General features: G+C 39.8%; 2 protein-coding genes and 2 long non-coding RNA genes across 14 annotated transcripts in view; 2 read left to right on the top strand and 2 right to left on the bottom strand.

Annotated features, from left to right (window-relative positions):
- API5 (apoptosis inhibitor 5) overlaps positions 1 to 12224 on the top strand; it is a 32403-nt gene extending 20179 nt beyond the window's left edge. The window contains exons 12-14 of one of the 2 annotated variants that reach the window (XM_005578142.3): positions 2669 to 2745; positions 3206 to 3342; positions 10119 to 12224. In XM_005578142.3, the coding sequence (XP_005578199.1) occupies positions 2669 to 2745; positions 3206 to 3342; positions 10119 to 10141 (237 nt within the window). In that variant the 3' untranslated portion in view covers positions 10142 to 12224. Of the gene's footprint in view, positions 1 to 2668; positions 2746 to 3205; positions 3343 to 10113 lie in introns of both variants that reach the window. The other variant, XM_005578141.3, reaches the window with a different exon arrangement.
- LOC102142640 (uncharacterized) lies at positions 855 to 20953 on the bottom strand. Of its 2 annotated transcripts, none has more exons than XR_012423314.1 (3): positions 20674 to 20953; positions 4054 to 4165; positions 855 to 3778 (listed from the first exon to the last, which is right to left on the bottom strand). It is a non-coding gene; the product is annotated as an uncharacterized lncRNA (long non-coding RNA). The 2 variants fall into 2 exon arrangements; XR_006692312.3 differs by lacking the exon at positions 20674 to 20953 and adding an exon at positions 20279 to 20348.
- Positions 19149 to 20239, bottom strand: LOC135967026 (uncharacterized). 3 transcript variants are annotated; one of them, XR_012423315.1, is made up of 2 exons: positions 20104 to 20239; positions 19149 to 19226 (listed from the first exon to the last, which is right to left on the bottom strand). It is a non-coding gene; the product is annotated as an uncharacterized lncRNA (long non-coding RNA). The 3 variants fall into 3 exon arrangements; XR_012423316.1 differs by having other exon boundaries at positions 20095 to 20226; XR_010580819.2 differs by lacking the exon at positions 20104 to 20239 and adding an exon at positions 19548 to 19683.
- The window catches only part of TTC17 (tetratricopeptide repeat domain 17), a 139182-nt gene continuing 136574 nt past the window's right edge, over positions 20384 to 22991 (top strand). For all 7 annotated transcript variants that reach the window (XM_065528283.2, XM_065528282.2, XM_005578147.5 and 4 more), the window contains exon 1: positions 20384 to 20566. In XM_065528283.2, the coding sequence (XP_065384355.1) occupies positions 20408 to 20566 (159 nt within the window). In that variant the 5' untranslated portion in view covers positions 20384 to 20407. The remainder of the gene's footprint in view (positions 20567 to 22991) is intronic.

The following is a 22991-nucleotide window of genomic DNA, read 5'->3' as shown; positions in this document are numbered from 1 at the left end:
AGAACTCAGGGGAACACTTACTTACATTTACTGGTTTATTATAAAGGATACATATGAACAGCCAGATGAAGATACACATAGGGAGAGGTCTTGAAGGGCCCTGAGTGCAGGAGTTTCCATCCCCATGGAGTTGGGGCGTACTGCTCTCCCAGCACATGGATGTGTTCTTGTTCATATTCCGTCCTGGAACACCCAACCCCCCTCACTCTCATACACACACACATACACACACACACACAGTCCTTTTCTGTTTTTATGGAAGCTCCATTACATAGGCATGATTGATTAAATCATTGGCCATCAGTGATAGATAGACCTTTATTGGTGTTAAATCAGCCCCTCTCTCCTCCCTGGAGGTGGAGCTGGACTGAGTTCCAACCCTGAGAGTATGTGGTAGGTTCCCCAGGCAGTCACCTCCCCCATCCTGTGGTTATCTAGGGACTTTTCAAAAATCACCTTATTAATATAAACTCAGGTGTGATTGAAAGATGCTTGTTAAAAATAAAAGATTGTCTTTCACCTTTATTGCTCTGGAGCTTTTCAGGAAACAGTAACAAAGGGCCAAATGTTTTAGCAAAAGATAATCATATTGCTCTAGTCACTTAGGAAATTTCAAGAATTATTGGAGCTATAAGCCAGGAATCATGGACAGAAACCAAAATGCAGTCAATACAGTCCTTCTGTATCCAAGGGGGATTGGTTGCAGGCCCCCCTGGATACCAAAACCCTCAGATTAACCCTTATTAAATGGCATAGTATTTGCATATAACCTACACAAACCGTCCCCTATACTTTAAAGCATCTCTAGATTACTTATCATACTTAGCAACCTAAAATAATTAAAAGTCCCAGGGTCCAATCAAAAGAGTTTATTCAGGTACGAAGTATGAGATTGGCCATCTGCGAGCAGAATTACATCAAAGAATGCTGGTCAGTGCTCCTGGCATGGAGAAAAATGAGGATTGTTTATATGGGCAAAAACTGATACAGGCATAAACTGAGGTGCTAAAAAGAATGACATTTTCCATACAAAGGCTAACAGATAGATATATGATTGGCTACTATTGATTACACTCTAAAGGGATTAACATTTTATTGTAAAGAGGTAATAGTCACAGTGGTCTCTATCTCCCTCTTTTAGTCTAGGTTTAAGTAAAGAGTAGACTCTGGTTCATGCAATCTCAACACAGAGGTCAGGAAGGCAACGGTCATGCATCAGAGAAGAAAACAGCCATGTTATGAGTCAGTTTCCAAGAGTTAACTTCTCCCCTTGGTGTAATACATTTGGGAGAACCTTAAATTTTATTTTTACATACCTAATACAGTACCTACACATCACTTCATTCTCAAAGATTCAGCATAGTAAATTCAAGTTTTGCTTTTTTATAATTTTATGCAATTTTTTAATGAGTATTTTCCATCCACAGTTGCTTGAATCCACAGATGCAGGAACCATGGACACAGTGGGCAAACTGTATATATCACATAATATCACAGGTGCCTTACCTGAAAATCTTGAAATGTTTTTAAGTAGGGTAGAAGTATGTGACATCATAAATTTTTTGTTTTAGGGAGAACATAGGTATGTTTTAATCCATCCTTGACATTTTTTGCAATCTTTACCTACCAGGCAGACTCATCTAATTTCATAACTTCATTTTTATTTTAATGAATCCCTAAACTATACACCATTTTCCTGTCGTCATCTGAGATTTAACATGTTTATAAGTGAAGATTTGCCCTTTCCTCTTCATGTGGTCCCTTTTTCAGTTAATATTATAATATGCAAAATCACTCCAGTTAGAAATCTCAAGCATTTTTTATTCAAAGCATGTTGCATTGGCCAATTCCCTACATTTATATAGTACACTGGACTTAAGTTTATATACCAGGGATTTTTTTTTATTAGTATACTCATTTTAACTGGGAGAAAAGTTTACTTTTATTTAATTTTACCTATGTACAAAAATCAAGGTAAAGCTGGTAAGAAGTATTACTAAGAATAAATGTGTTTAGCGGTTTATTCAGTTGTGAGGATATTATGAGGTTAGATTATTTGAATTCCAGGTTATTTTAACACATTCAGCAAACATTTGCATTCCTAGCACATTGATCATTCGGTATTTAAATCTTACAGGGTTTTTTTTGCCTTATTAATAATTCACAGATATTTCCTAGGGCAGGGGGAAACATGATTAGCCAGAGCTTTAGTGGTTTTTTGTTTGTTTTTACTTTACCTATGGTGCTGGCAGTAAAGCTTTAGATTTTTTTCTAATTTTGAACGACTTAAAAATTTGCAAAAGCACATGCAGATTGCACCATTGTATTTTCCTTAAAGCACCATGGTGACTGCATCTGTACAAAAACAAACCAAAACAAAATTTGCTGACTTTGTTTATTAAACTGGATAAATATTGATATATTTTATCCTGAAATGTATACTGACATTTAGAAAAAAATTAGCTACACTACAGTTTGTTATGTGCACAATGTTAATGAGGTAATAGACGTGATTTGTAAACAAAATTGTTTCTGTTTAATTTTCTGTTGCAGTAAGCTCTGTCTCCTAAATTTAATCTTTAAGATCTGTCTTGGTTTCCAACCCTCACCACCACTCCCTGCCACCAACAAATACATTAGAATTCTTGTCTGATTTTTGTCTCTCCAGGATCTCTTCCACATTCCTCCTTCTTATAAGAGCACAGTAACACTATCCTGGAAACCTGTACAAAAGGTTGAGATTGGGTAAGAAATATATTTAAAAGAGATTTGAGTATTATCAAAACTTAATTCAGTAGTTACATTTACTGTTCAAAAGGGTGCAGTGTTAAATGATTCATATAAAAAGCTGCTTTCAATATTTGTAAAATAAACTGGTGGGAGGCAACCCTGGAACTTTCGGCCTTACTTGTATTCCTGTAACAAAACGATTTTTTTCTGACACGTTTTGTAAAGTGAGTCACTTGCATGTAAGTCTGTGAAGCTACATATTTCAGATTATTTTAAAGCCTTGTAAATGCCTTCTGACATTGTCTGCATAACCAAACTATGGTTAATTTGATGACATCAAATGTTAATTCCTTTTTTCTGATGAGATTATCCTCTTTAGGATGTCTTTCATAACTGATACGCTAAATTATAAATGTATTGATAGATTTTGGCATAATAGAATGTTTTTTAATTGCTGTTCTTCCTATTGTTACAGGCAAAAGAGAGCCAGTGAAGATACAACTTCAGGTTCACCACCCAAGAAATCTTCAGCAGGACCAAAAAGAGATGCCAGGCAGATTTATAACCCTCCCAGTGGGAAATATAGCAGCAATTTGGGCAACTTTAATTATGGTGAGCGTTTCCGTTTGGGTACAAGCAATATGGGAGATTAGGCAGAAATTGTGTTGTACTTTATTTTAATTAGTAATTATTTACAGTGTCATGGTTCTATCCGATGACTTTTCTGAATTAGCTTGGAGAACTAGGGCTGTTGAGGAAACGATTTATCCCATTCCTCTCTCATTCACCCTTGTGGGCTCACTGTATTGAGCATGCAACATTAAACAGTAAGCACTTAAAGAAAAATACGCCCCTTGTATTCAGAGAAACCAACAGAAACAAAAGAAGTTGACCGAACCATTCTTTCCATGCTTTCCCAGTTGCAGCTTCAAGGCAAGGCATTCTGTGCATTCTGCCTCAGGGATGGGTATAGCTTCTGAGAGATAATAGTATGAATGCTCTTTCTTGGACGTTGTCAGCTTGCTGCCTATACTCCCATCTCCTGTAGCTAGTTGAAAAGAAGGCACAGAAGTGGAGTCAGATGTTCAGGCATCATCTAGCAAGGAAGATGTGTTCTATTGCAGTCTCTCCCTCTACCCAGAATGCAATCCTCCTATAAGTGCTTCCTATTCCCCTTTAGCCATTAGAGCCAGGAGAGCTTCATACCAGTCCATCCTCTCCCATGGCTACTGAATCAAAAGTAAAGTTTATCTCTCATTAGCTTATTTCCTCATGGATCTTTTTTTTAAAAGAATGGAGAGAAATATCAGGTCAGTTCCTTACCTTGCTTAAGAAGACAAAGTTTAGGCAGGCGTGGTAGCTCACAACTGTAAACCCAACGCTTTGGGGAGGCCGAGGTGGGAGGATCACTTGAGCCCAAGAGTTTGAGGCCAGCCTGGGGAAACAAAGCAAGACCCCATTTCTACAAAAAATTTAAAAATTAGCTGGGTATGGTGGCACGCACTTGTAGTCCCAGCTACTCAGGAGGCAAGAGGCAGGAGGATCGCTGAAGCCCAGGAGCCAAAGCTGCTGTAAGCTATGATGGTGCCACTGCACTCCAGCCTGCGTGACCAAGCAAGACCCTGTCTCTTAAAATTTAAAAAAAAAAAAAGTAGATTCTGAACCATACCTGTAATTTTGTTTCCAAGGTGAGATAATTGTAACAGTAAATTACTTCTGTAACAGTTGAATTCTTCTAGTGTTTGAGTAAACAGATTATAGAAAGCCAATTTTAGACTGAAATATGAACCCCTTCCCTCCAGACTCTGAGACATCTTTAAGGATGATCACTGAAATCTTTTACTTACATAACAGTATGTAAATGTGCATCTCCTTGCCTCTTATCTGAAAATGAGGTAACAGCTTTTACAGCCTTCTAATAACAATATTTGTGAAAGTATTTTGTAAGGGGAAAGGATTCTCTGTTACTTGGTTGAATCACATTGTTCTCTGTCACTTGTATGATTTAATGTGTCTAACAGTACCGTTCTTAAAATCAACAGTTATCTCACATACTGGGAGAATGTGGCTTTAATGAGAGTAATCAAGAGCTGTGGCAATATAAGAATTGTACTCCTTTTTATTGGGCAAGTCAATTTGATTTTACATGAGGATTCTATTGTGTGAAATTCATTGCCTGCTCAATAGTGAGAATCAGGTGATATAATGGTTGTGGAAAAAGAATGTGAAAAATCTGACACTTTAGATTGTATACAATGTTTTTTAAAAAGAAACAAAAAAAACTGTCAATGTGAAAAACATAAGCAAAGTTTTACTCAAGACAAAAATCCAGGAGTCACTACTTCAGTTATTCCCAGTCTTCAAAATAACAGAAGGGCAAAGCAAAGTAAACATGCAAAAGCAAACTAAAATCTGACTCTTCTTATTGGAAAGAACAATGAATTTCTGCAATTATTTTACATTTGAGAATTTAATGTGATCAGGTCATCGGTATTCTCACAACAAAATTTGAAGCATTTGCTTGACTTTATTTCACCTATTGAAATGAAAGTAGTTCTCAGTATCCAAGTTTATTGCTTTACTAACCAGTATCTCTGTTTTTTGCTTTACAAACATGGTATTGGTTCTCACAAATTAGTTCAACTTCCCAGTGCATTCATAAACATATACCCACGTTTAGTTTTCCTTCCAGTGCACAAAGTTTCCCAGTAACCTAAAAGTACTAAATGTTCTACATTTTGTGACTTGTGTTCTTTACTTTTTGGAATATAAAAATAATCCTTAAAGTTTAATTTAAACTGAGTTAAATTAAACTGAGCAGTGAGTTAAAAAAAAAATGTAAGCTTGAAACCATTGAAAAGATCATGAAAATGCAGAAGTATTTTTAGGATGAAGCTCTTCAAAAAGAAGAAAATTTGGTGAATCTCTGTACTATAGAAATGGCTGTATCAATTGGAGGTAAAAAAGCATTAGCCAATATAGAAAAGATAACTACGTCAAATAGTACCTTCATACAGTGTATTTAATTTCCTCATTAGGTACAGCTGAATAGAGTGTAATCCAAATTCATACTAAAATTGAAAGAGTGGATTGTAGTAGTCTTTTAGCTTAAAGCTAATAATGGTATCTATGACAGTGTTAAGTGTGTTGGTGTGAATAATGAGTATGGTAGGGTGAAATGTGCAGGCATCTGCACAGGTGGCTGTAAGTCTGAACAGTCAAAAATGTAGAAGTCATGGCCCACAAAAGGCTACTGCACTACTTTAATGCCCCCATAGTTACTGCGTCTGTCTCTGGGAGCTTCTTGCCCTTGGAGAAACCACCTCTGATTTTCTGAATGTGTTCACTAGAATAATAAACATAATGATTTCATTTTCAAATGGTTTGCATACTAATCAACTTGTAAAAATGTGTCATGGCATAAGAAGGTGACTTTGAATCAGACCCATTCTATTATGCAGATAAATATTAGCCAAATCGGGGAAAGGTCCAGTGAGTTTCCTGTCTTAGAATTGAATTACTTTTCTTTCTGCAGAAAGGGGGGTAAAAAAAGACATCAAGACATCGCCCTAATAAGACATAATGGCAAAATAATTTATTGCAATATTGACTGAAAAGGTATTTTTCAAGCCTCCAAGATTGTGGATCAAAAATAGCAAAACCAAGCTCTCTCTATTGCTGCTAACAAGATTGCTATAATGAGGAAGTTTAGAAGTTAATGAAAAGATTTGATCTCATTTACATATGATTAAAAGTCCAGCCTTGCTGATAACTTCAATCAGTTTTCTTCACGGGGACGACACCTTTGTGGCTCTAAAAGTGACTGACCAATGGATCAGAGAGACTTGTTCTACTGTATAACACAAGTGACTTGATTTTTCAGCAAAAGATATGCTTAGTTTATATCAGTAGCTGAAACCCACTCAGATGCACATACACACATAGCACCTTTTTGGCAGTACTTTGAGAAGCTTATGTAGCTGGTAAAGCAGTGAAAAAAACTCAGCATTTAGATCTACATTTGTGTGTGTCCAGTTGCGTGAAATACTGTGATCAAAACAAAAATTGCATATTTATTGCATTCAGAGGGACATTTTTTAGTCTAACCTGATTTTCGAAATTGATAATTTATTTTTCATAGTTATATAAGTTACCTTTAGTAATGATAGACAATAAAATAAAGAACTAAGAAGTTGTTACCGAAGTCATAGCCAGAGCAGGTAGACAAGAGAAAGAAATAAAGGCCATCCAAACTGGAAAGAAGTCAAATTGTTTCTCTTTGCAGACGACATGATGTTATATATATATTTAAAAAAAAAAAAAAAAAAAACTAAAGATTCTACCAAAAAACTCATAGAACTGATAAATTTAGAAAAGTTAGAAGATACAAAATTAGTATACAAAAATCAGTAGCATTTCTATGCATGAACAATGAACTAGCCGAAAAAGAAATCAAGGTAATCCCATTTATAATAGCTATGAAAAAAAATCTAGGAATAAATTAACCAAGAATGGAAAAGGTTTCTTCCTTTTTTTTTTTTTTTTTTTTTTTTTGAGACAGAGTCTCACTCTGTCGCCCAGGCTGGAGTGCAGTGGCGCCATCTCGGCGCACTGCAAGCTCCACCTCCCGGGTTCAGGCCATTCGCCTGCTTCAGCCTCCTGAGTAGCTGGGATTACAGGTGCCCGCCACCACGCCCGGCTAATTTTTTGTATTTTTAGTAGAGACAGGGTTTCACCGTGTTAGCCAGAATAGTCTCGATCTCCTGATCTCATGATCCACCCGCCTTGGCCTCCCAAAGTGCTGGGATTACAGGCGTGAGCCACTGCGCTCGGCCTGGAAGAGGTTTCTATACAAGGAAAACTATAAAACACTGATGAGAGAAATGGAAGGGGATACAAACAAATTGAAAGACACTCCATACTCATCAACTAGAGGAATCAATATATTTTAAATGACCATGCTACCCAAAGTGATCTCCAGATTCAATACAACTTCTATCAAAATAACAATGACATTCTTCAGGGAAATTGCCACCAAAAAAAATTCTGAAAATTTATATAGACCCACAAGACCCCAAATAGCCAAAGCAATCCTGAGCAAAAAGAACAGAGCTGGATTTATCATACTACCAGATCTCAAAATATAAATCAAAGATGTAGTAACCAAAACGGCATGATACTGGCATAAAAGTAGATACAGACCAATGGAACAGAACAGAGAACCAGAAAGCCAACTGATTTTTTACAAAGGTAGCAAGAACACTCATTGGAAGGACAAAAAAAAGGGATAGTCTCTTCAATAAATCGTGCTGAGAAAACTGGGTATCCATATGCAGAAGAATGAAACTAGATCCCCACCTCCCACCCTGTACAAAAATCAACTCAAAATGGATCAAAGACCTAAATGTAAGACCTAAAACAATAAAACTACCATAAGAGAAAACAGGAGAAGCACTTCAGGACATTGGTTTGGGAAAAGATTTTAAGACTAAGACCTAAAGGCACAGGCAACAAAAACATAAACCAGTGGGATCATATCAAATTAAAAAGCTTCTGTGCAGCAAAGGAAACTATCAGCAGTGAAAAGACAACTTACAGAATGGGAGAAAATATTTGTAACCTCCTCATCCAACGGAGGATTAATATTCAGAATATAGAAGATACTCAAACATCTTAATAGCAAAACAAATGTAGATTTAAAATGGGCAAATGATCTGAACAGACATTTCTCAAAAGAAGACATACAAATGGCCAATGTATGAAAAAATTCTAAACATTACTAAGCATCAGGGTAATGCATATCAAAACCACAATGAGGAAGTTTGAAGTTCAGTGAAGAGGTTTCTCATTTACATATTTAATCATATGTAAATCATGTAAATATGATTAAAAGTCAGACATTTGCACCCCCATGTTCATTGTAGCACTATTCATTGGCCAAGATGTGGAATCAACCCAGAATCAACAGGTGCATCCGCAGATGAATGGATAAACAAGATGTGGTATTATACACAATGGGATACTATCCAGCCATAAAAAAAAAAAAAAAAAAAAAAAAAGTCCTTTCATTTGCAGCAACATGGAAGGAACTGGAGGACTTTATAGTAGGTGAAATAAGCCAGCAATGGAAAATTAATGCATGTTCTTACTTGTGGAAGTTTTAAAAAGTTAATCCTATAGAAGTAAAAAGTAGGATAGCACATACTATAGGCTGAGAAGATAGGGGGAAGGAAGGGATAGGGAGAGATTTGAGGGAGAATGCAAAATAATATAGGAATAAGTCTTAGTGTTCTGTACCACTATAGCATGACTATATATACTTTCAAATAGGATAATGAATGTTCCCAACACAAAGAAATTATAGGTGTTTGAAGGCCGGGCGCGGTGGCTCAAGCCTGTAATCCCAGCACTTTGGGAGGCCGAGACGGGTGGATCACGAGGTCAGGAGATCGAGACCATCCTGGTGAACACAGTGAAACCCCGTCTCTACTAAAACTACAAAAAACTAGCCGGGCGAGGTGGCGGGCGCCTGTAGTCCCAGCTACTCGGGAGGCTGAGGCAGGAGAATGGCGTGAACCCGGGAGGCGGAGCTTGCAGTGAGCTGAGATCAGGCCACTGCACTCCAGCCTGGGCGACAGAGCGAGACTCCGTCTCAAAAAAAAAAAAAAAAAAAAAGAAATTATAGGTGTTTGAGATGATGGATATGCTTGTTACCCTGAGCTGATAACTATACATTCTTTGTACCAAAATATGCTACCCCATGAATATGTAGAATTATTATTTGTGAATTTGAAGAATTAAGTTTTTTAAAAAGTGTACAGGCAGGGCATAGTGGCTCACACCTGTAGTCCCAGCATTGAGGCAGGACGATCGATCCCTTGAAGCCCGCAATTTGAGATCCACCTGGCAACATAATGAGACCCCGTCGCTACAAAAAGAAAGAAAGAAAGAAAAAAAAAAAACGTGGTGTGCATCTGTAGACCTAGCTACTGGGGAGTCTGAGGCAGAAAGATCACTAGTCCAGTTCAGTGTTATGGTGAACTGAACTGTGAACGCACCACTGCACTCAAGCCTGAACAACACAGCAAGACCCTCCAAAAAAAAGTGTAGTTATCATAACATCACCTTGAAACGACTTTGTTACTGGGATACATTTAATTAAGCAACTATCACAAATGTAGTTGGTACCTTGCCTTATGTACTTCAGTATATATGTTGCTCTTGTTTTATAGGCAGGCTAAATTTGTAGATGGAACAGCAGAATATTAGTTCTGTTCTTATAGGGCCTACTGCTGTATTCAGAGTTATGAGCTACATTTCTTCTGCGTTTGCTGTACCATGAAATCCTAAGCAAGACCTAAACCCTTGTTCGCTTTTTCGTAGAGCAGAGAGGAGCCTTCAGGGGAAGTAGAGGTGGCCGAGGTTGGGGCACACGAGGAAATCGTAGTCGGGGAAGACTCTACTGAATAAGACATCAGCATTCTTCAGCATTGTCATGAGCTTAATATACTTAAATTCTACTACTCATTGGATTGCCGGGGATGTCCCTTTAAACAGACTGCTGCCTTCAGCTAAAAACTTAATGTTCTTTATACCTTTGTATGTATGATCTACTTTTGTAACAGACCATGGTTGTGTCCAAGGTAAAACCACAGTGATATTTTTGGATGCTTTGTCTGCAATCTTGACTTGTTTTTGCAGTATCATTATTCAGACTTCAACTTGTGAATCTTTTACTTTTAAACATCTTGATAATTTGTTGTTGAGAGCTGTTCATTCTAAAATGTAATGAAATTCAGTCTAGTTCTGCTGATAAAGATCATCAGTTTTGAAAGGTTACTGATTTTCCTCTTCCCTCTTAGTTTTTTGCCCAATATATGGAGAAGAGTAATGGTCAATCTTAACATTTTGTTTTAATTGTTTAATAAAGCTGCTGGGCAGTGGTGCAGCATTCCTACCTAGTGTCATAAAAGCAAAATACTTACATAGCTTTCTTAAAATATAGGAATGACATTACATTTTTAGGAGAAAGTAAGTTGCTTTGCACTGCTTACTTAATTCTTTTCCATATATTGTGATACAAACTTTTGAATATGGAATCTTACTATTTGAATAGAAATGTGTATGTATAATATACATACATACATAAGCATATATGTGTGTGTGTGTGTGTGTATATATATATATGCATGCTGTGAAACTTGACTACACAACATAAATCACTTTTTAAATTCCAGGAACGGGTAGTCTGACACGGTGATTATCCTTTTGAGGCTGAATCCGTTAACTTGTTATTTAGGTTTTTACTCCCACTAGCAAGGGATTCTAAGTCAGTTGCACTTACATGATTATTGTTATTTAAAACTAAAAATAAAGACTGCATTTTCAAAGATAAATTGGAGTTGCTATTGGTGAAATACAACCAAAATACTGAATTTGATGTACATACAGGTTTCTACAGGAAGAGATAGTATAATTTAGAATTTGGAGATTTAATAACCAGGGCTACCCAGAAAAAGTGACTTGATAACATGGTACCAATAAGTAAGGGATGCTCTCTCGGTTTGCTTTTGCCACTTTCAAGATTTTAACTTCTCAGGTTATTAATCAAAATTATTGTATAAGTTAGCCAATAGAATTTTTAGGTTAAAACAACAGACAGATGGGGGGTTTGTGGAGTGTTTAATGTCATGGGCATTTTTAGTAGCATAGACCCTTTGTTCTGCATTTGAATGTTTTGTATATTTTTGTTTCACAGTTAATCTTCCCTCCCCAAGTTTGCTATTCAAATCAGCTGCCTAAATGACATTTCTAGTAGTCTGATGTATTTTTTTGAGGAATAGTTTGTGATTCCAATGCAGGTGTCTTCATTACCATTACCTCTACACTGCAGAGGAGGCAAAACTCCTTTATTAGAATTACTGCACATGTGTATGGGGAAAATAGTTTTGAAAGACTAGAATGATACAAGTGAGCAAAAGTTGGTCAGCTTGGCTATGGAGTGGTGGCAATAATCTCTAAACATTCCTAAAGACCATGAGCTGAACCTAAACTCCCTTGGAATCTGAACAAAGGAATATAAAATTGCCATTTGAAAACGACCAGCTAATCTGGACCTCAGAGATAGATCAGCCAGTGGCCCAAAGCCATTTCAAGTACAGAAATTGTATTGAGACTACAACTAAATAAATTTGAACATTAACTATAATTTTACCACTTTTCCTCTTTATAAGCATATTTGTAAACTCAAAACTGCACAGAAGTGACTTTACTTTCTCAAGTTTGATACTGAGTTGACTGTTCACTTATCCCTCACCCTTCCCCTTCCCTTTCCTAAGGCAATAGTGCACAAGTTAGGTTATTTTTGCTTCCGAATTTGAATGAAAAACTTAATGCCATGGATTTTTTTTTCTTTTGCAAGACACCTGTTTATCACCTTGTTTAAATGTAAATGTCCCCTTATGCTTTTGAAATAAATTTCCTTTTGTAATTTTGTTTTGTGTCTTGATGTGTTATAATTATGGTAACTTCAGATTCTTGGATATTCATTAACACTTATTGATTGCTTCTACTGTGCCAATAGGCTGAAAATATAAAGATGGACAAGAACTGCTCTCTACCTTCAAGGAGTTCAGTCTTTATTTATTTTATTTTTTTTTTTTTTGAGACAGAGCCTTGCTTTGTCGCCCAGGCTGGAGTACAGTGGCACGATCTTGGCTCACTGCAAGCTCCACCTCCCGGGTTCATGCCATTCTCCTGCCTCAGCCTCCCAAGTAGCTGGGACTACAGGTGCCCACCACCACGCCTGGCTAATTTTTTGTATTTTTAGTAGAGACGGGATTTCACTGTGTTAGCCAGGATGGTCTCGATCTCCTGACCACGTGATCCGCCCGCCTTGGCCTCCCAAAGTGCTGGGATTATAGGCGTGAGCCACCATGCTCGGCCTATAAGGAGTTCAGTCATCAATTTGGTAAATTATCTTTAATTTTGATCCTTCAAAGTTCTGATTTGAATTTATTTTTAGGAGCTAATATAACCTGAAAAAAAGAATTTGTGTGTGTGTGTTTTTTTTTTAACCAAAGCAAAACATTAGATAATTGCCGAATCATCATTAAATAAATCATTTCTATCTTCAGATAATGTGCAAAGCAAGTTGGAACTTAGTAATTTAACTGCCAGCCTTTATGAAAGTGTTCCTGAAGTAGCAACAAGGATGGTTGTGAGTGTGGGAAAGTCAGATTTTAAGTGGATCAGGATAAGGTGATCACATCCAGGCCTACAGCTTTTTTTTTTTTTTGAGACAGAGTTTCGCTCTTGTCGCCCAGGCTGGAGTGCAGTGGTGTGATCTCGGCTCACAGCAACCACCACCTCCCAGGTTCAAGCGATTCTCCTGCCTCAGCCTCCCAAGTAGCTGGGATTATTGGTGTCTGCCACCAAGCCCAGCTAGTTTTTTGTATTTTTAGCAGAGATGGGGTTTCACCGTGTTGGTGAGGCTGGTCTCGAACTCCCGACATCAGGTGATCCACCAGCCTCGGCCTCCCAAAGTGCTGGGATTACAGGCATGAGCCACCATGCCTGGTCTTCCAGGCCTATAGCTAAGGAATGCCAAATTTGTATCCCCATTATTTCTTGCCTGGAGTTTCATAATAACCTCCTAATTGATCTCCCTGCTGTTACGCTTAACTCTCTACAATCTGCTCGAAACACAGCAGCAAAGAGACATCTAATTTTCTGCCAGAAATTGTTCACTGGCTCCCCATTTCAAAATAATAATCAAAAACATTACCATGGCTTTTAATTCTGACCTCAGCTGCTATTCTTACCCTTGTTCACTCTGCCTCAGCCAGTTAGCTTCATGCAGGCCAAAGACATCCTCCTGCCTTACAGCCCTTGCATTAGCTAGCTGTCCCCTCTAGTCACTGTTCCTTATATCCACACATCTAACTCCTTTTTCACGTCCTCGAAGCTAACCTCAATCCTATCTGTCCCCTACTGCTAGAATATAATGTGGCTAAAATGCAACAAAAGTAAAGATTTTTGCATGTTGTTGATTCATAATCCCAAACATCCAGAACAGTGTTTTGTACATAGTAAGCTTTCAGCTCTTAGTAAGTTGAAGGCACTGTTTTAAGCCTAGAGGATATAGTAGTGAACAAAACAGGCAAACTCATGGAATTTACATACTCTTATGCAGATCCTGACAAACTTAAGCCTGTACCAGAGTAGTAAGTGCTATAAGGATACTGAAGCATTCTATTGTGCTTCAGCTAGTATAGAAAGAATGGTCAGAAAAAAGCCTCTGAGTGATTGATTTGAGCTGAGACCTGGATAATGATACCAAGCCAGCCTCGTGAAGACCTCAAGGAAAAGCATTTGAGATCAAGGCAACAAAATCTGCAGGACTCCTGGCTTTTAAGAATGTGCCAAGCTGTGCTACAGAATGGGCTATCTCCAAGTTCTAAGATTCCTAACCTTGACCTCAGAAGTCCTAAATTCATCCACTACTACAATAGTGAACTGCTTCCAGTAACTGACAGTTAACACCATGCTCTTTCTAACATTAGGGCATTTTCCCTCTGGAAAATCATGGTTCCTTGATTCTGCCCATTTATCTGGCTGATTCAGGTCTGAATAAATTTGACCCTCCTTGGGATGCCTTTCCTCTCAAGTTGGTTACAGGACCACCTATTATGTGCTTCCTCAGTAGGTGGGTAAAAGACAGCAGGAGAGAGATCATTGTAATCAGTGTGATGGAAACTAAAGCTAATATAAAATCTAACGTATCAATAAAAACCTAAGATGACTATCTTGCTATCCTCAGAGCAGCCCTAGTGTCACTGTGAGTTTGAATCCTTGGTCTCATCCGTGGTAGCCCTCATACTTCAGACTCCCTGATCTATTTGACAAATGATTTCTAAATGAAATTACTATATTAGGTATCCTCTACCTCCCTTTAAAAAATCCTCTTCACTCACTGTGCATATTGATGTTGAGGAGTTACACAAGTAAAGCCCTCTTGCTATAACCAGGCTCCTTTCCAACCTGTTCCCCCCGACCCTGCTTCCCATCAATTCAAAATTGCTCTTAAAGACTTAATTATATGTAGTAGGATGCCAATAATTCCATTCCTATTCAAACATGCTGCTGCTTCTATCAAGATGAGTCTGTTTCCATCCACACTTGAATTTGGGCTAAGCTTGTTACTTTCCTTAATCAGAAGAATGCATAAGTGATGCTTTGCCACTTCTGGGGCCTTGACCCTCTGACAGCCTGGCAGCTTCCTTTTATTCTTTCAGCACCCTGAGCTACCCTGTAAGAAGCCTGTGTAACTACCTTGTCTGAGAGAGGCCCAGCTACCCCCAGCCATTTCAATCACTCCAACTAAAGCACCAGACGTGTTGGAGCCAGTTTGGAACATTTCAGCCTCAGCTGAGCTCCTAGTTGAATGCAGCCTTAAGAGTGACCCCAGCTAACACCAGGAGTTGGCAGAAGAACCACCCAGCTGAGACCAACAAACTGAAAAATAATAAATCATGTTTTAAGAATTAAAATTTAAACCTCTAAGACTTATGTTGGTTTTATTATAAAGCAAAAGATAACAGAATGTAAGCCAGAGTGTTACCCTCCTCCCTAGGAGTATTTATATCTTAAATATTTTCTCTAAGGAATAGGCAGTATGTAAATCCTTTGCAATTTTCAGGTAAGGTGGCCCAAGGGAAGAAGTTAATCCAGAAAGATCATTCATTCTATCAACAGAATGAATTCTAATTAATAACTTCAAGAATTCTATGATTTATAGTGATAGTAAATAAAAGACCTATTTGCTAAAATATGTTCAAAGACTAAATTACATGCAGTTAGGGGCTTGCCTATCATTTGTTGAACTAAGAATTGAATCACAATTTGGGATATCAGCAATTTTGTCAACTGCCATCCTGTATTTCTGTAAGTTTCATCTAAGGAAAAGTATAATGAAAAAAGAAACATCAGAACAACAGAATAAAAGAACGGGGACAAGTGAACTGGATGTAGAAAATTAGTAGGAACAATTTTATTTAGGTTAAGATGTTTAACTGTTTTATTCACACAAAATGGGAATGCTACATTTGGGGGAGCTAAAAACCTGTAACTATTTTGTACAGAAGCTCCAAGGAAGATAAAAATGTTAGTATAGGAAATGCTTCCTGCCCTCAGTTGCTAGTGTAGGTAAAGAATTGCAAGATGACACGTCCCTGGATGGCCTTGGCCATGCCAACTCTTCCCCCACTTGCTTGCAATTTTCAGGCAGAATGTACTGAGAATGCAACATTCTGAGATAAGGAGGAAGCTTCCAGAACAACCTGGGCCGTGTCCTCATTTTTCCTAAAACAGGATGTTCTGCAACACTTGTACTCAGCAATCTCAGTCATATCCAGGGTATAAAACCCAAAGTGTTTTTGGAGTCCCTCATCTGTGCTGCAACATGGGGTATATGCAGATGAGGCTCTATCTATCTGCCCAGGGCAGCTTTCCTGAGCCATGGGATCAGCTAACCATGGATCCTCCATTTCTGTGTATCTTTGCTGCCTATTCGTAAAAAATTTGCTTTGCCTGACTTACTGTTTGAGTGTTCTGTCTCACCATATTAGAACTAAGAACTTTTGCAAGAACCACTGAAGTTTGGGTGTTCAAAGTTTATAAAATAATATCACACAGCAGCATAGTATTGTCATGTTACTGCTACAGAATTCAGAGGCAGCAAACAAGTTGACAGACATTTTTGCAGGCTAGGATTTCAACTGTATCTTAAATAGATTTGAGAAAGCAGCATGAGGAAAGGATTTTAGGCAGGGAACAGGAGCAAAAGTATGTCTAAATTAGTCTGTGATACTTAAAACAGTTCAGTGAAAGACTAGAAGAATGGTACTTGGCAGTCAGGATCTGTGGTAGGCAAAATTCTAAGATGATCCCCAATGGTCCTTAACCTCATAAAATCTCCCCTACATATATTAAAACATCATGTTGTACACTAAATATATACAGTTTTTGTCTATTTCACCTTAATAGAGTAGAAAAGGGGGAAATTTCCTAACTTGACTGTGTGGGGAAAACATGAATACGATATCACTCCTGTGATTATAGGTTTGGATGTGCTTAGGGCCCACCAAAACTCATGTTGAAATTTGGTACCCAATGTGGCACTGTTGGGAGATGGGGAGGTTTCTGGGAGTGGATCTGTCATGAACAGATTAATGCCCTCACGGTGGGGCAGGGTGCAGGGGTGAGTTCTTGCTGTCTCAGGAATGAATTAGTTCTCATAAGCGTGGGTTGTTAAAAGAGTTTGGCTTTCTTGATTTCTCTCTCTTGCTGCTTCTCTTAACATGTGATCTCTATGCACACCCACTCCCCTTCTGCTTTCCTCCCTAAGTGGAAGCAGTGTGAGGCCCTTACCAGATGCAGCTGCCCAATCTTGGACTTTTCAGCCACCAGAATCATAAGCCAATTAAACCTCTTTTCTTTATAAATTGCCCAGCTTTAGGTATTCTGTTATAACAACGCAAAATGGACTAAGATAATGTTATATGGCAAACAAAATTTTTGCAGACGGCATTAAAGTTACTAACCAGTTGATCTGAGGTTAATAAAAAGGGATATTATTCAGATAGACCTTATCAACTCACATGAGCCCTTTAAGTCTGGGCTTAGAGATAGAGGAATTCAAGAGATTTCAGCAGTGGAAATATTCTCCTGCTTGCCTTCAAGGAATAACTGCCATTGTGAGAGCCACATGGCAGAAAATTGTGGGTAGCCTCAGTGTTTGTTAATGGCCACAATCAGCAGCCAGTAACAAAATGGAGCCCTCAGTCCTACATTCGCAATACATTGAATTCTGCCATGGACTTGAAGAATGAGCTTGACTGAGGACCCCCAAGCCTTAGATGAGATTGAAGCCTTAATATGAGCCTTGTGACACTGAGCAGAGAACTCAGTCACACCACACCAGAAGACTCTTGCCCCAAGGAAACTGTCAGATAATGTGTTAAGCTAAGTTTGTGGCAATTGTTACACAGCATTAGAAAACTAATACAGGATCTCAAAAGATAAGAGTTATCTACAGAAAATAGGTAGGTGGTATAATAAAGCTATAGAAGCTGTAATTCCACCCCTTTAGAGGTTAACTTGTGAAGGTCGACGAAATTACTGATAGCAAAATATGTGATGCTGGGGACTTTCTCAAATTCCTCACTATCCTTCATTCATTTTCAGGTTCTCAGATCTAGAGTCAGGTGGCTCTGAGTCCAAACCTGAGCTCTACCACTTAGCAATACGATCTTGGCCAACTTACTTAACTAGCCAGAGCTCGGCAAGTTGTGATGATTAATAGGAACTATGCATGTACAGGAACCAGCATGTATTAAACACTCAAGAAATGTTAGATGATGATGATGATGTCAGCTTTATACACAAGAAAGAGGGTTGACCTCTATGCCCCCAAAGTAAGATGCTGAGACCAAAGGGATTCCATCATTTGCCACTTCTCTATTTTAAAATTCTGAGGCTGGGCGCGGTGGCTCACGCCTGTAATCCCAGCACTCTGGGAGGCCAAGGAGGGCGGCAGATCACGAGGTCAGGAGATCGAGACCATCCTGGCTAACACAGCGAAACCCCGTCTCTACTAAAAAATACAAACAATTAGCCGGGCGTAGCGGCGGGCGCCTGTAGTCCCAGCTACTCGGAAGGCTGAGGCAGGAGAATGGCGTGAACCCGGGAGGCGGAGCTTGCAGTGAACCAAGATCGTGCCACTGCACTCCAGCACTCCAGCCTGGGCGACAGAGCGAGACTCCGTCTCAAAAAAATAAACAAACAATAAAATAAAATTCTGAAACACTCCCTGTTGCCTATGTCTAAACTCTAAGAAAGAAATTCTTACAACATGCCACTGACTTCACCTTTTCTTTTCTTGAGACGGATTCTCGCTCTGTTTCCCAGGCTGGAGTGCAGTGGTGTGATCTCGGCTCACTGCAATCCCCTCCTCCTAGTGTTCAAGCAATTCTCTGCCTCAGCCTCCTGAGTAGCTGGGATTACAGGCGCCCACCACCACGCCCGGCTAATTTTTGTATTTTTAGTAGAGACGGGGTTTCACCATCTTGGCCAGGTCGAACTCCTGACCTCGTGATCCACCCACCTCGGCCTCCCAAACTGCTGGGATTACAGGCGTGAGCCACCGAGCCCGGCTGACTTCACCTTTCACTTATTATTCTGCCTGAACCAGTACCTGAGCTCCAAGCCTTTTTTCACCTGGTTGGTTGCTCTCTCCTGTACATATGCCTTCATACACCCCCATTATCCTGTATTTTAATTGTTAGCCTGCCAATAATATCTCACTATATTGCACACTGCTCAATGGTGACATTTCCAAACCCAGAGACTATCAGAGTACCAGGCAAAAAGCAAATAAGCCATATATTTTTAATGAAATGAATGTTCAGTCTTCAGGTCTTTAAGTAAAGCTGTTCCTGGAATGAAGAAAAAACAACAACATGAAAAAACCAATGCTGTGGTTGTTTCTATATTTCTATAGTGTGGTATTTAAACACTTAGCAATTGCTCTCCCGCATACACTTGTGTAGGGAAGCGGTTAAACAATATTTTCATCCTTCTTTTCCCAAGGAGAAAACCAAAAGCATACCAATCTTAAATAACAAACACAGAGGACAATCTTGAAAGACCTAAAATGACCTATCTAGCAAGAAGCTGGCAGCCAAGCTTGTCATCTGCCTGCCTGCTGGTTCACTAGAGGGAAGTGGGTCTCAAACTTTAATATGTATACCAGTCACCTGAGGCTGTTGCTAAAATGTAGTCTGATTCGGCAGGTCGCAGGGGAGAGGGAGAAGAGCCGATAATGTGCATGTCTAAAAGCTCCCAGGTGATGCCAATGCTTCTGGTCTCCAGACCTAGACCTCTAGCTTAGACGTGTGCTGACCAGTACTGTAGGCACATGCGGCTATCTATGACTAGATAAGCTGTCAGTGTAAAATACCGATTTCCAACACTTAGTGGAAAAAAAAAAAAAAAAAGGAAACTACCTCAATGATGTGTACCGACCACATTGAATTTATATTTTGTGTATTTTGAGCTAAATAAAATGTACTAGTAGGATTACTTCCCTCTATATTTTACACTGCACACGTGGCTCGCATTACCGGACAGCGGTGCGCTAGACTAACAACCGTCTCCATTCTGAAGCTTCCAGTATTGTGAGACTTTAAGAAGAAAAACAACACCTCTCTTCCCATAGGTGGTTCGAAAGCACACCTTTTGTTCCCCAACTATTTACCAGAAATAAAATGAAAAATCAAAGATTTAAAAAACAACAAAACTGACTCCTCTCACTTCTGCTTAAGCTCCACCTAGGCCACTGCTTTTCTCTCCTTCCGGTTCCCACGCTCCGAGATCGAACCACCCACAGAAAAACAATAACTAAAAAGTGGTCTCCATCCCTGAAGCCAAGCTGGGAGAAGAGCCGAATGTCGCGCTTCCTGGCCGCCCAAACCCAGGAGGAGGAAACCTGATAATCAGCGAGCGACGCCTCTCGACTCCTCCTCCTGCTCCTCCTCCAGCGCCGACCTTTCCAAGATGGCAGGCGCCGGAGACTAGCTTCCGCTTCCGGTGTGAGTGGCCCGGCCGGGGGGGCAAGATGGCGGTGGCAGTAGGGGTCCGTGGCCGGTACGAGCTGCCGCCTTGCTCCGGCCCAGGCTGGCTCCTCAGCCTTTCAACCTTGCTGAGTGTGGCGGCACGAGGGGCCTTCGCCACCACGCACTGGGTCGTCACGGAGGACGGGAAGATCCAGCAGCAGGTAGCGGCCGGGGCGTCCCTCTTCGCCCGTGCCCGCCCTCGCCCCGGGGGGATTCCCCTGCTTGGCCCCTGGCTGTTGGGCTCCGCGCGGCCCCGCCCCCAGCCTACCTTCACACTGTGGTGGCACCGCGACCCCGGCCTCCCTGCATTCGGACTAGGCACTTCCCGCTCCCCACTTGTCTCCTGGTCCTCGTTTGGCCGCCTGGAAGTTCTCACCCTTCCACCTCGCGGGTCGCGCGCCGCGTGGGGAAGAGTCGCCCAGCTGCGGGGGACGGGCCCTACGGACCGTTTTTTGGCTCGGGGTTTAGAAATCACAGATTTCAGGATTCCTGCCTTTGGTGCTTCTCGGTCTCACGCGTCACCGGCCCTCCCCGAGGAAATAGAAAGCAGGTGGCAGCGCCAGGGTGTGCGCGAGTCCCAGGGTGTGTGACAGCTTCTGCACCCCTAGCCTGTGGACCATTCATGCTGCTCCCCTAGTCTCGTCTACCACATGGTGGATTTCGTTTCTGGCTGTGTTGGTTTCAGCTTGTACCGTTACTTAGGTCAGCAGTGGCTCATTAGAAACAGTATAGAAACACTCCCCTTCCCAAAGAATGCTTGAAGATGCCGCTGGTGGCGTTGCCTGCATCTTTTCAGCTGTTACTGCCCTCGTTTCCCAGTGTACTTTGCTTTGTTTCTTTACCTAGTTCCTGTGACCCAGCCTCGCATAGAGGATATGCGATTTCCTGGATTCTTGTATGCCTGAACTAATTCCTCAGAGGCGAGACTGCTTTTCTTATATAACTTTATGATTGCCTGCATTTTGTAAATGCTGCTGATGCCTAAGGAGTGTGTACGTGTGTGTTCCGCTACAGAATCTTGGTAAACTTACTGACTTCGAACACTGGAGAACAATCTTGAAGTGTCTAGCAAACATACAGAAAGTGAAGTGTGTGCCCCATGCAGTGTAGCCCACTGATCTAAAACGTTTTAACTAGTGTGGTGGGAAATTACTGGTCCTTTGGGTTGTGTGTAATGAATCATGATAGGAGCACATTGCAACGTTTAAGGTGAGGTTTACCTTTAGATTTGCTGTGTAATGTAATGGCAAATTCTATCTCAAATATAATAAGTAAATTAAATATAATTAAAAATCCGCCTAGGTGTTCATGAGTGTTTTTCAGCATATCTGAGAAAAGACCGTCTTCCTATTGGGTAACATTTTCTATGTGACATACATAAAGAACAGTTTCATTTTCATTGCCATACTAGCTGAGAGTTTAAATATATGTGTATGTGTTTCAGAAACCCAAGAAAACACTGTAAGTCCATATGTGAGTGCTGGTTGCTTCCACCCTTCTTTGTTTCCTGATGGTGGTTTTCCGTGAGGTCTTTATGAAGGGAGACGTGGAATTAAGTCACTCCTGCTGCAATTTGGGGAGCCTTTCTCCTGTTGGCTCTTCTGCAATATTGTTTTTGGCCACAACTATTTATACTCTATGACATTGACTTCTTCCTATTTTGGTGTCCTACCGCCCAGCTGAAAAAGTAGCCCATCTAAAAAGTGAAAGCTGGTGGCAATGTTTTATGTATATGCTTAACATTGCAATGGGAAAGTAGAGTCTTTTTTTTTTTTTTTTTTTTAACAAATTCCTTCTTTTTGCACTTTGGATACATATGTATTAATGGGCGAAAGCAGGGGTTACTGGAAATTGCCTCAGAGTAGAGGGGGACATCTGAAGAATCTTTTGGATCTCTGCCAAGTCACTCCTGCACTAAGTAATTAGGCTTAAATTTTAAAAAGTTAGATTTCTTTATTACATGACTTTTTAAGTGATCTTTTTCATTGAATTTTCCAATTCTTTGCTATACATAACATTTATAGTGTTATGTTCAGGCAGCCGCAATATTTTATGCCAGAAGAAATAAGGTTGGTGTCTACAGTGTAACAATAAGAGACCAGGGGACGAAAGTTGGATTTAATCTGAAGAAAAGGTGCCACATCTGAATAAAGTAAAGGAGTTGGGTGCTGTGGTGAGCTGCTGAGTTCCACTCTGATAGCTGATTGTGCATGACCCATGCTTCCCTTCCTGGCAGTAATTTGTATATAGGTAGAATACAAACTCTCAATTTAGGTCGTGATTAATTATCACATTTGGGTATACTGTACTTAAGGACTTGAAATATCCTTTTAGTATATGAAATCCATATATATTGCAGATTTATTTGTACATTCAGAAACATAACTAATTAAAAGCTTAGTAAATACAGATGCTTCTCAGCTTATGAAGGGGTTATGTGCTGATAAACCCATTGTAAGTCAAAAATACTGTAAGTCAAAAATGCGTTTAATGCATCTAGCAAGCATTGTAGCTTAGCCTAACCTACCTTAAACTGCTCACAACACTTACATTAGCCAAAATTTGGGCAAAATCATCTAACAGCCT

The sequence above is a fragment of the Macaca fascicularis genome, chromosome 14 (genome assembly GCF_037993035.2).
Source record: "Macaca fascicularis isolate 582-1 chromosome 14, T2T-MFA8v1.1".
Lineage (NCBI taxonomy): Eukaryota > Metazoa > Chordata > Mammalia > Primates > Cercopithecidae > Macaca > Macaca fascicularis.
This window is presented reverse-complemented; position numbering and strand designations above follow the sequence as displayed.